This window comes from Pteropus vampyrus, unplaced genomic scaffold (genome assembly GCF_000151845.1).
Source record: "Pteropus vampyrus isolate Shadow unplaced genomic scaffold, Pvam_2.0 Scaffold36, whole genome shotgun sequence".
Lineage (NCBI taxonomy): Eukaryota > Metazoa > Chordata > Mammalia > Chiroptera > Pteropodidae > Pteropus > Pteropus vampyrus.
In genome coordinates, this window is record NW_011888817.1 from 11,944,147 (window position 1) to 11,957,767 (window position 13,621).

The following is a 13,621-nucleotide window of genomic DNA, read 5'->3' on the forward strand; positions in this document are numbered from 1 at the left end:
GCGTGTTCAATTGTGGTTACTTGGCTGCATGTTGAGGAGGCGTGGAGGGAGGGGCATGGGAAGGTGGGTGGCCCTGAGCCTCAGGCCAGCCCCGTTCCAGGTAGGCTCCTCCTCAGGTAAGCTCTACCGCCCTCCGCGACGTCGCAGGCAGGCACGGGTCCGCACCAGGGTGGTGCGAAGATTCCCGCCCCTCGGGGTTGTAGTGGGCCAGCACAGCCCAGGGGAGGACGGTGGGAGGACCGTGGGAGGGCGGGCCCCGCTGCGCGTGCCCAGACTCCGCCCAGGCTCGCCGCCCCCTCCCAACTCCTCCCTTGCGTCTTCAGCGCCAGCCGCGTCCGCACCGACGTCGCGCCCGCACGGCTTGGGACGGAGAGGCGAGGCTTGGACGTCGGGCGATCCCGGGCAGCGGAACTGACGCCAGCGGGCTTCCGGGGGCGGCCCCCAGGGAGGTCGGCGGCGGCTGCGCCGCAGTCGTGGAGGGGCAGCGGCAGCGTAAGCGGCCGCGGGCGACGCAAGTTCCGTACGGAGCGCCTCTCTCGTCTCACGCTTCTCCTTCCTCTCGCCTAGTCGCGTGCTGCCTCCCGACGGCAGCTCTTCCTGGCGAGAGCTTTCGGAGTGCAGTTGCTGAGAAGAAGCCGTCGCCACCCCGCCTCGAGGCCGAGTGAGAGTGCCTGTCGCTCCGCGTCGCCCCCTGCACCGCCTTCTGGCCCCCAGTGGCGGGCGCCCTTCTCGCTCGAAGCACTCCCCCCAGCTCCATGAATGGAAATCGGCTCCGCAGGTGAGTGTGGGAGAGCCTCTGGCTCGGTCTGTGGTGGTGTCTCCAGAGCATCGTCGCTCCCTCAGCCGGCCCCGGGGCGCGAGGTGAACGCTGTCCGGGCGGCTCCCCCTCTCCGCCCCCCACCCGGCCCCTCCTCCGCCTTCCCGCAGCCCCGCCGCAGTTCCCCGGAGCCACTGAGTAGGCGAAACTGGGGGGAGAGGAAAGTATTGAAGTTTGGGGTTCTCTCGGCGACATTCTTCTTTTCCTGGCGTTTAGAAGGGTTTGCCTTCGTTTTTGTTATTCCAGTCGGAGATGTAACGGTGTGCGTGTCCTTTTAACCGGGTTGTGTGTCCCGTAGAGGCGCTGGGCGACCAACACTCTACCGTACCTCTTGAGGTAGTTATGAAGATACAGTGAGATAACAGATGAAATTAAGTTTAAAATAGCTTGTATAAAGTGCATATGTAAGATGGCATTTCTGCCATCCCCAAGTTCTCTTCTGATGTTTGTGGCAGTGTCGCGAGCAGGCAGCATGGAATATAGTTCCTGAGGATCTTGGAAATGTCATACCAGCCTGGATCACTGCTTATGTGAGGAGGTGGATCTTAAAGTTGCTGACAGTATTTTGTTTTTCATTCACTATTCCTTAGAGAAGCGGCTGTCATATTTTTGGAAATTGAGAATTTAAGAAACCTTTTTCTCTTTGGACAAAACGGTAGTCGAGAAAAAACTACAACTTGGGCAGTAGTTATTTTAAAGGAAAAAGCACTCTTTATGGTTCTCAAGTAATTCAGGGACATAAAGTAGATATTAGTTACATAATGGCTTGCTTTTCAAAGCATCGTTTATATGGTATGTTAAATTTGAAAGTATGCTTCATCCAGACAGTCAAGAATTTATAAGTTAATTTTCAAAATATTGGCTGTGGGGGGTGTCTTGTTACTAAGCCCTTGAATCTCACATCTCATCTTGCCAGTTTGGGAGGTACCTGAATATGAGATAAGAATAATTTAAGTAAAAGAAATCAGTGACATAATGATAATTTGTTGATTGAGGAATATAATTTGTCGGGTGGATGCAAAAGCACTCAGAAATTGTAGAGGTGGGGTAGTGAGGGGCTTTATTACAAGTTTTAGTATATGGAGTTTTCTCTAATCAATTTGTACCATCTCTTTTGCATGCTTAATTTTTTCCCCTTCATATCTAATTAAAAAGGGAAGGTTGTCCGGATTGTGAAAAGTTTTAGTCTCCTTTGCTTATCATTGATTTGTGAATTTCCAAAACTGTATCCTGCCTTTGGTTTTCAACTTTCTACTGTATTCTTTAAGGAATGTGATGATTTGGGTCTATAAGTGATTTTTATATAACTGTTCTGTTGACAAGCCTGGAAAACAAAACATGAATGTTAAACACTTTATTAATCCTAAAACTTTTAAAGATTTTTCAAAAATTTTTAAAGTTTTTTTCTTTTTCAACTTTGAGGTTTTCATATGAAATTATGCCCAAATATATGGATAACATCTTAGAAAATTCTTCTGAAGTAAAACCACCTAGCCAACTGGTCCAGCTAGCCAAGGATGATTCAGTAAATGCTCCTGTGAATTCTTGAGCTAAGAATTGGACGTCTTGAAATGCAAAGTTTATTTTCAGTGCAGTTTATACATGAGTGACTATATTCTAATAATGAAGATAAGGTATAATTTAGCTCACTATCTTCATTATTTTCATTCTTCCTGAAACTTACATACAATTGTTACACTACATATGAAATTGAAAGCACAGTTGGGAAAAATGTGCAACTAAGTTTTAAATCAAGAACTTGACAGATATCTGTTTTGGTTTAAAAATTTAAGATGTAAATATTCTCTAATAGTCTGTTAAGTCAATGTTGGCTTCTGGCTCTCCAGTTCTAAGTTTTTCTTTGGTGTGGAGATTCTCAGGAATCATCTTATGACAGGATATGTTAAATTTTAAGGGTTTGTTTGTGGATACATAGAAAACTTAAATGTGTTTACATTGGAGGACTTTGAATACAGGTCCTATAGTTTCTTAGTGAATCATTCCTCACTAAAAGTTAACATTTGCCTGTTCTTCTCTTTTCCATGAGATATTTTAAGTGATTTTTAAGGGTGTTGAGATATTTTAAGTGATTTTTAAGGGTGTCCTGTATAATCTACTGACCTATGAACTTTGAATTAACCAAAAAAGCTGGCACAATTGGGTTTTAAATAATAATAAATAGTTTAGCATCCATGCCTTTGACTCGTTAGGGGAACTTTGATGAAACCCTGTTTTTTATTGTTTAATTACAACTGGACTAAGAGTATATGTTATGTTTTAGTTCCAAATAAAGTACGAATAGGGGAAGCAGAAATGTTCATAGAGATATCATTTCTGAGGAGCTGCTTTTTAGGACCTTACTATTCTAGTCTGTATTTTTAGGTAAGGTCAGACTACTACTTAGGGCCACTGGAATTGTACTTACCTACCAATGGAAGAAAAACATTTACCTTTAAATTAATGGTATATAAATTGATTTGACAGTTTGGTAGCTGCCTTGTACAATGTTGCAAAATTGAATAGACTATATTTCTTAATTATGCTCTTAAATTTGTGTTTGAATAATAGTTAATTTAGGGCTCTGCATTCTTTAGTAAGAAAAGTCATTGGGGAACAAGTTCCAAGAGAACAAAAATTTCATGTATAGAAGCTTGATTTGAATGAAGTAGATAAAAGTGGATTCAAAATACTAAAAAAAATACCATTAGGTTCTCAGTTGAGTATTTACAATAAATCTAATCACTTTGGGAAGTATTTTTATTGTATAAATTTTCTCACTTGTAGGTTTTTGTCTTGGGAAAAAAAAAGTCAAAATGCTGTTCTATCTGGAGGGCATTAATTTTGCACATGGAAAAGGTTTGTTTTGTCTACTTGGTTATCACTTAAATTTTAGTTTGCAGTGCTCTGGAGTGGCCATTATAACTTTGTGTCGGAGGGGGGCGCGGTATTTGGTTTTGATTGGCAGTGGGACTTATAAAAATGTACAAGATTATTTTGATTTTTTAGAATTTAATTTCTATAACAGTGACACCCTGAGGGAAAACTAAAAAGAGGGCAAGAAATAACTTTTTTTTCTAAACAAAGACTTTAAAGGAAAAAAGAACATACATGTAACCTTCAAATGTAATTCAGTTAACACGATGAAGACTTAAAACTTATCCATGATTCCATCAACCTCATGTGACCACTCTTTAGATTTTTAAACCAGATTCCAAAATAATAAATCTTTTAGTTAAAAAAAAAAAAAAAAAATGAAATTAAGTAATGTAGGAAAGTGGTTTGAATGAAACGATTTCTAGAGTCTACCTCCTTTTGCTCTTTTGGAGAATTTTATGAAATAGGTTGATGTTTTAGAATTAATTTATATTAATTTATATTGTCCATTGGGAACATTGTATTTGTTTGATTCTATAAGCGTAGGCTGATAAGTATGCAAAGAGACCTGGGGCCCTGTGAAGGGGACATTTCCTGGAAGAGTTCTCTGTTGTATGTGGAAAAACCCTAGCTCAGAGTAGAATTCTTGCCAAATTGTCATAAGCTGTTGGATTCTAGTTGCTTTATTTCACAAACAGCTTTTTTTCACATTGGTTTCCATAGTCTTAAAATACTTGAAGGTCTACCTGAAAGATGAATTAAATAAATATTTTGTTCATCTAACAAAACATTTTTTCTTATAATATTTAAAACTAAGATCTTAAGTAACAAGTTGTTTTCTTTTTTAATGGATAAGGGGAAAAAGGCAAGTGATAGTTCTATTTTTATAAAGGTAAAACTACAAAGATAATTTAAGAATAGTATCTTTTTTAAACCTGCTTAGTCTTAGTTTGTTGGGATGAACAGTATTCACCAGACATTCCTACTTCTAATTCAGTTGTCTAGGATACTTAATAGACCCTCATTCTTGGCTCATTAACAAAACAGATGTGAGAAAGAATATTGTGTGGTTTTTCAACCATAATGGTTATGCTGTTGGGATACATGAACAGCTTTTTTGTATTTGGAATTTCTGTAGTTTTCTGCCATTATCTATTAATATTAATTATTTTCTTTTGCTACCCATTGCTAAATAAAAAAAAAAAAAAAAAGATAAGATTTAGCAAAACCTTGTCACACAACTGATGATTTCTCTTAAGTGTAGGCTTTTTTTGGTTTGGATACAATAAAAATTATGTGCATTAGTCTGGATTGTCAGTTTAATGAAATAGTCTGGAAGAATTCTGTTTTACATTAGCCAGTTTTTTCCTACATTGTTTCTAAATAGTCAAGTTCTTGAGAAATCAGAAGATAGCTGTAGAATATATAACATAGACAGGATTTTTTATATTTTTCATTTGCAGAAGAATTTTGCAAGAAAATATTCTCTGTTGTAGACTTATATAATATTATTTTTGAATCGTTACTAATATTTGATATTTTAAATGAATTCTAAGTCTGATAACAATATCATTAGTGTATCTGAATTTTTAAAAAGTTTAAAGACTAGATTGCAAAATGAGTTTATACCTTAACAGTGAAGTCTTTTTTTTTTTTTTTTAAATCTGGCTTCTAAATTATGATTTGATCTCTTTCCATATGTATATTTAACCTAAAAGTGGCATTACTCTTAAAATTACTAAAAAAAATTTCTAATATCTATGCTTGGGTGCTCAGTTTTTCAAAACTATCCAGCAAATAAAAATTCTATTAATTAAAATTTAATAGAATTTTAAAATAAATCTCAAGGCATTTCCATAGTTCAGAGACTACTTGGATAATGTCCCCTCTTGTTTTCAAGGGTGAAAATGCATTTTAAAAAATTGTTCCCCATACCGCCATCTGAGAAATTTAACCCTCAACAGGCTGAATGTTCTATAAGTGATTATTTAGCTATAGTGATTATAGTAAATATAATATGACAATAAGTATTGTACAGGTTCATTTAATGAATAAGTAGAGTTATTAGGTAGGGAGTTACTAAAATCTCATATTGATGTTTACTTACTAGTTAGTCTTGTGGGTTTAGTAAACAGGCATTATGGTCAAATTTTGAAGTCAACAATATATTCATTTATTTTTCCGAAACAAAAATAGAATCCTTTTCTGATTATAAAAATACATATTTATAATTTTTAAAAAAGCAAACAATATAGGAAAGTGTATAATGGAAAGTGAAAATAATATGATCTTATCCTCCAGATAAAACCATTGTTAATTTTTTCTTGTATCTCTTCCCAGACAACCATCTGTCTGCCTATCCATCCATCATATTAATTGTTTTAACCTGCTTTTTCTACTCAGTAATGTATCATAGACATTTTTTCTGTATTAATATTTAAATCTATATAGCAATATAATTTTCAGTTTTGATTTAATTTAATTTTTACATTAATTTTGTATATTTTTTCATCTCATTGATGGTGGTTTACATTTTTTCCAGTCTTTTTTTTTTTTTATTATAAATAAAAGTTTGGTAAGTATCCTAGTATATATGTCTTTTCATAGTGGTGCAGTGATTGCTTTCGGATAAATTCCTAGAAATAGAATTGTTGAAACAAGAATATTCCATGAATATTGAAGCAGAAGTAGAATTGTTGAAAATCTTTAGTTTGGTAATAGGCTATAGTGATGCTGTAGTTGATTTTAATTTATTCACTGCTTATTTTTCATCAGTTATATTTGCTTTAGCTATTATTTAGCTTTCGACTAAACAACTAGTACATCTTAGGTCGTTAAGTCAGTGAACAACATACACACACACATGCTTTGAAAATATATGTTTTTAGGTTTGAAGTTTAATATGGTTAGTTGATATTAGCCAGTACTTAGCCTAGCTACCGAAAGAAAAGTTTGAGGCGAAAGGAAATTCCTGATAGTGCTTTGTATTTCTCTGTAATAATATTTTCAACTCTAGTGGGCAATGTGTGTATTTATTAAATAACTAAAATATGCTTCACTGGAAGTATAATTTGTTGTCAGAATTGTTTCTTTCATTAAGTTACATTAAAATATTTATGGATACTTGAACTTAATTATTATTTTACAGTTAATAATGGTAGAGTTCTGTTACATTGCTTATTTTTGAAACAGAATTTTAGTTTTTGCCAGTTTGTATAAGAAGCACCAGGTAAAATAACAATAATGGAGGGAAAAAAATGGCACTGTGATATAGTGTAAAAAGCATGGGTTTTAGAGACAAAGCCTGGCTCTCAAGTTAACTGTGATTTGATAATGATGTATCATTGTAGGTTCATCAGTTGTAACAAATATATAGTCGGAAGTCAGTGCTTGTGCGGACAAGAGGCATATGGGCAATCTCTACCTTCTCCATTTTGTTGTATACCTAAAACTGCTCTAAAAACTAAAGTCTATTTAAAAAAATGAATTGTGACTTTGGGCAATGTATTCCTTAACTGTAATTTCTTTATCTGTACAATGGGATTGTAAAAAGAGATGAAATATGCAAAGGAAATGCACTTCCTCTCTTCCTAATTTTTAAGACCTTGTATTATAGAGAATTTAGAATGTATATTCTCATGTGCCCATCACCCAAACCCAACAATCATCAACCCATGTCCATCGCGTCCCTTCTACTTTCCTCTCCCCTGTATTTTTTCGAAGCATGTTCTAGAAGGATCTATTTCATTCATAAATATCTACTAAGTATATCTATTAAAGGTATGGATTCTTTAAATAAGCCACAGTATCATTATCACAGTGACATAATAACACTTTATATCAAATATCTAGTAAGCGTTCAAATATCTACTTATTTCAAATAGTATATGTATGTATTTTTAAGTTTGCCTTTATTTTTTTTCCCCCATTTTTAAGTTAGGGTCAGAATAAGTTCCATACACTGTGATTGGAACATCTCTTAAGCGTCTTTTAATCTGTAAGTTTTCTATTCTTTTTTTCCCCAATTTATGGATTGTTTGTTCTTTTAGAGTTTTTCACAGTCTGGATTTTGCTGGTTCCATCTTCATGGCAAGTTAACATGTTTCTCTGAATTTACTGTAAACTGCCAGGACCTAAAGGCTTGATCAGATTCAGGGCATTCTTTTTGAACTTACTCCAGTCAGATTTTTGTCCCCACTACTTCACTGAAATTACTCTTACAAAACCCAGTAGTCAATTCCCAATTCTTCATTTTATTTGACTTTCAGCTGCATTTGATTAAGTTGCTTCCTTCTTGGAACACTTTCCACTTGGCCTCATGGGTACCACTCTCTCCAGGTCCTCCTCCAACCTTACCGGCTATCACCTTTCTTCTTCCTTTGCTGTTTCCTCTTTATCTCCACAGTCTCTAAATAGTGAGAGTGTCCCAGGGCTTAGTATTCTTCTGTATCTTACCACATTTGGGGTGATCTCCTTTAATACAGTAGTTTCAATTACTTCTAAAATGTTGAAGACACTCACATTTACAACTCCAGCCTGAACCTCTCCATTGAGCTCTACACCTTTCTAACTGCCTACTAGATACCTACTTGTATAGATATCTCAGTCTTAAAATGTCCTAAAAATCTTCTTGATTTCCTCTCTAAACTTGCTCCTATCAACGAGTCTTTCCTATCTCACTCAGTAAATGGCACTTCCATTCTTTCTGTTGCTTAGACCAAAATACTTTGAAAGCTCTTTTCTCTCATTTCCCACACCTAATCCATTAGCAGTTACCATCAGGTCTGCCTTCTAAATATTTTCCACATCACCATCATTCCCCTAGCTGCTACCACCCCTGTTTTAGCCAACATTTTTCTTTACCTGCACAGTCAATTAGCCTACTAACTGGCTTCCCTGTTTGGACCTTGACATATAATTTTTCATACAGCTGCTGAGGTGATCATTTAAAAAAAAAAATTTTAAGTTAGATCATACTTCTTGACTCAAAACCTTTTGTTGGTTTCTCATGTCTCAGAATAAAATCCAAAGACCTCATCATAGCTTAAAAATTTTGTGTGATCTTATCTCCCATTATCTCTCTGACGTCATCTCTTATCATTCTCTCTTGTTCACTTTGATCTCTTGCTATTAAACACCAAGCAAGCTTCTTTTTCTTTATACTTGTTGATTTTTTCCTCTGCCTAGGATGCTCCTCCACATAGCAGCATGACTTGATCTCTCACTTCTGTTTTCTGCCTGCTTTTGTTACCCTTTCAGAGAGGCCTTCTTGGAGTATCCCTCTGCTTGCTAGATGAGATGGTGCCCGATTCATGAATTGATTAATAAAGCCAATTAGATCTTCAAGTAAAAAAACAAAGAGGCCTTCTTTGACAAACGTATCTAAATGGCTAACTACTTAGTTTGTTCCTCCCCCCCACCACACACACACACACACACACACACACACACACACACACATATTCTGTTCTCTTAACCTATTTTATTTTTCTTCATAATACCTGATAGGCAAAAAAGAAATACAATATATTCTGTTTCCCATCACTCCAATCAAACTTTTGTGATGACAAGGTCTTTATTATTATTATTAAAATTATTATTCAGCTGAACCTGAAAAACGCTTGGCACTTAGAGACAGTCTGTAAATAATTGTTGAACAAAATAATGAGTCAATAAATAGTTACCTAATGGACAATAGACTTTCAGCAAATATTTGTAGTTTAGTGTGTTGATTCGAAAATGGAGGCGCTGAAATCAGATTGCCTATTTGCAAATCTTGGCTTTGCCACCTTCTAACTATGAACATGTTTTTTAACCTCCCTGGGCTTCAGTTTCCTTAGTATAATATAGTACCTGCCTCAAAAGTTATATTGTGAGATATCAACTAATGTGTGTCAAATATTTAATACTTAATACAAGTTAGCTGTTAATGTTAATATGACTTTTCCTTAATTATTAAGATGGGATATCCCCCAATATATTATGAATTACTTAAGTGTAGTAGCTGATATTAATTAATCTATGTTCTATAAAAACTTGTACAAAATTGTTAAGTAAATATGTATAGAATAGAGAGGTGAACTTTTATGTTTTTGATTTTTTTTTTAATTCTCCATGGGGGCAATGAGTTTCATAAGAGAATGGGGTATAAAGAACAAAATATTATTTTTAAGCCAGTCTTGTTAGTAATCACATGTAAATAAAATAGCAGAAAGTTATTTTTTAAGAAGCCCAAAGGTTTAATTTTTATTGAATAAAGAAAGTTCATTCAGAGCTTACACAGGTCATAGGAGTACTTTAGATTATAACAGATAACATATCAATAGCTGATTGGAAGGAAAGAAGGAAGTTTATATTTTCAATGTAGGAAAAAATCTAATTGCTTATAAAATTCCCAAAACAAGGTCTAGCCAAGTTTATTGTTTAGTGGGTTTTTCCTTTTTTCAAGATATGAAAAGTGAGATTCACTATGTATACAACTAATGTAACAACTCGAAAAAATCATGAGACAGAAGTATAAATATGTAAAAAGACAAGATTTTAAAATTGAAGGAATATTAACTATGATAAATGGAAACGATACATTAAAACCAGCAATGTATTACATTAGTTCAAAATAGAACTCATAAAGCAGACCAAAACTAATGCTAGTTAAGGAAAATGGTCTGTTTTTAGAAAGTGTCCAGACAGACAATGCCAACAGTAACTATGTGGTCCCCTCCATTTACTCAGTAAATTGTCAAAGGTGGAGGGACTGGTTAGCTTAAGCTTTCTCCAAGGATTTGTAGTATTCCATGAGCACAGTCCAGGCCTTGGGAACCGTGAACCTTCACGAGGTTTCTGGCCATCTTGAGCAAGTTTATGCATTCATGTTTATGAAATAAGTTCAAAGTCTTCATGGTGTTCAGAGTCATAGTAGTTCATACACTTTTTTGTTGTTGTTGTAAGCTGCAACTCGAAAGGGAACCATTTCCAAAGTGATTAGGCCAAGGTCTCTTCCCATTTTTAATCAGTTGTTTTTTTTAGTTGAATTGTATGAGTTTGTTATATATTTTGGATATTAACCCCTTGTTAGATACACGTTTGCAAATATTTTCTCTCAGTCCATGGCTCATAATTTCATTCTCTTTCACAGAACAGCAGTTTTTAATTTTAATGAAAACCTCAATTTTTTTTTTTCATGGATTGTCCTTTTGGTGTCCTATCTAAGAAGTCATCACCAAACCCAAGGCCACCTAAGTTTTTCACTATTATATTTTAGGAGGTTCTTAGTTTTGCATTTTACATGTAGTTCTCTTAGCCTGTTCGAATTAATTTTTGAAAAAGGTGTAAAGTCTTTATGTAGATTTTTTTTTTAATGTGGATATCCACTTGTTGAGTACCATTTGTTGAAAAGACTTTCCTTTTTCTATTGAATTGCCTTTGCTCCTTTGTCAAAGATCAGTTGGCTGTATTTCTGTGGGTCAGTTTTTGGGCCATCTGCTCTGTTCCCTTGATCTATTTGTCTGTTCTTTGACCAGTACAACACTGTCTTGATTATTGTAGCCTTATAGTAAGTCTTGAGTTATAGACCAGCAATGAACAATTAGAATTTGGAGTTAAAATTACAGTAATGTGTTACATTAACACATATACACAAAAAGAAATACTTAGCTATAAATCTAACAAAATATGTAAAAGATCTATATGAGGAAAACTCAAAACTCTGATCAAAGAAACGAAAGAAAATCTAAATAGAGATGTTCCATGTACATATATAGGAAGACTCAGTATTGTAAAGAAGTCAGTTCTTCCTAACTAGATTTATATGTTTTCACAATCCCAATAAAAATTCCAGCATGTTATTTTGTGGAAATTGACAAACTGATATTAAAGTTTATATGGAAAGGCAAAATACCCAGAATAGCAGTACAACATTGAAGGAGAATAAAGTGGTAGGATGGACAGTACCTCACTTCAAGACTTACTACTGTAAAACTATAGTAATCAAGACTGTGTTATTGGCAAAAGGATAGATGAATATACATCAGTGGAACAAAATAGAGACCCCAACAGAGTGGGTTCCAATCCCAGTTCTTCTACTTACTAGCTATGAAATTTTAGGCATCAATAAAATCATTATAGAGTTTATATAAAGATTAAATGAGGTAATGCGTATAAAGCATTTAGCACAATGCCTGAGACATGGTAAGTGCTTGATAAATTTTTGCTCTCGTACATTTTCTAAATTGAGCCTGATGAGATTTGTTGAAAAAAGAAGCAGATCAAGTATTACTCCCATTTTAATTTTATTAGATCAGGAAATAAGAGTTTCAGGGCTTGACCTTTATGGTCAAGTGGTTAGATAAACGGCAGAGCCAGAACTGTGACCTAGTCTAGATTTACTCAGTGTTACCTATCTCAGTCTAGCATATCAGGAAAGATTATGCCCTCAGAAGAGATTTTACAAATATATAAAAACAAAATTTAAAACTAAATGATATATGTAGCACTTTAATGTTAATTTTTATATGCAGTGAAAAAATTGTTAACCCAACTTTTAATTTCTGATGTAAACTCATCTTGGTCATGATGCATGATCCTTTTGATATATTAGCAGATTTAATTTCTTAACATTTTGTTTAGGATTTTTACATGAATGTTTATGAATGATATTGTCCTATGATTTTTTTCATAAACTTGTCAGGTTTTTGTATCAGGGTTGTCTGGCATCATAAGTTGTATTGGGTTATGTTTACTTTTTTCCTATTCTCTGGAAGAATTTGAGGAAATTTGGTATTTTTTCCTTAAATAATTGGTATAATTCTCTAGTGAAGCCATCTGGATCTAGACTCTTTCATTGTGTGCAAATATTTTTAATTGTGGATATAATTTTTTCAGATAGTTACAGGACTTTTCAGATATTTTAAATGTAAGTTCATTTGGATAATAGTTATAATTTATTAACTGAATTTATTGTTTGAGCTTTGTTTAACAAAGCTACATTTCGAACTTTAAAAACTTAATGCTAGATATCACTTAGATTTTTTTTAACTGGTAAAATATATATAATGTTAAATTTACCATCTTAGCAATTTCTTAATGTACAGTTCAGTAGCATTTAAGTACATTCACATCGTTGTGCAACCAATCTCCAGAACTCTTTTCATCTTGCAAAACAAACTATACCCATTAAGCAACAATTCCTCATTCTCCCTTTCCCTCAGCCCCTGGCAACCACCCTTCTACTTTGACTACATGAATTTGACTGCTCTAGGTATTAATAAGTGGAATAATACAGTGTCTTTTTGTGACTGGTTTATTTCACTTAGCATAATGTCCACAGGTTCATCTGTGTTGTTGCATGTGTCAGAATTTCCTTCATTTTTAAGGCTAACTAATGTTTCATTATATGCATATGCCACATTTGGTTTATCCATTCATCCATCAGTGGACATTTAGGTTGCTCCCACCTTTTGGCTATTGTGACTAATGCTGCTATGAGCATAGGTATACAATTACCACTTCACTCTACTTTCAATGCTTTTGGGTATATACCCAGAAGTAGAATTGCTGGATCATATGGTAATTTTATTTTTAATGTTTGGAGGAATCACCATACTGTTTTCCAAAGCAGCTGCAACATTTTACATTTCTACCAATGGAAGACTTTTCAAATTTTATATATTTTTGTGTGTTGGTAAGCTGTATTTCGTTTCTTTCATCAAAATTTCAAATTAATTGACAGTGTTTATGTCTTCAGTATCTGTAGATGTTCTTTTCCCTTATATTGGTTATGTAAGCCTTTTTTCTCCTATTTTAAAAATCAGTGTTGCCTTGACTTTAAAGATTTTATTTTTCAAATAATTGATTTTGTGCTTTACTGATCCTTTTTACTGTGTATTGTTTTCATTTTGTTCATTTGTTCTTATCCTGACTATTGCCTTCTAC

General features: G+C 34.8%; 1 protein-coding gene across 2 annotated transcripts in view; it reads left to right on the plus strand.

Annotated features, from left to right (window-relative positions):
• The first annotated feature begins 262 nt into the window (after nt 1-262).
• The window catches only part of AGO3 (argonaute 3, RISC catalytic component), a 102,488-nt gene continuing 89,129 nt past the window's right edge, over nt 263-13,621 (plus strand). The window contains exon 1 of one of the 2 annotated variants that reach the window (XM_011357973.2): nt 263-778. In XM_011357973.2, coding sequence (XP_011356275.1) covers nt 756-778 — 23 coding nt within the window. In that variant the 5' untranslated portion in view covers nt 263-755. The remainder of the gene's footprint in view (nt 779-13,621) is intronic. The other variant, XM_011357971.2, reaches the window with a different exon arrangement.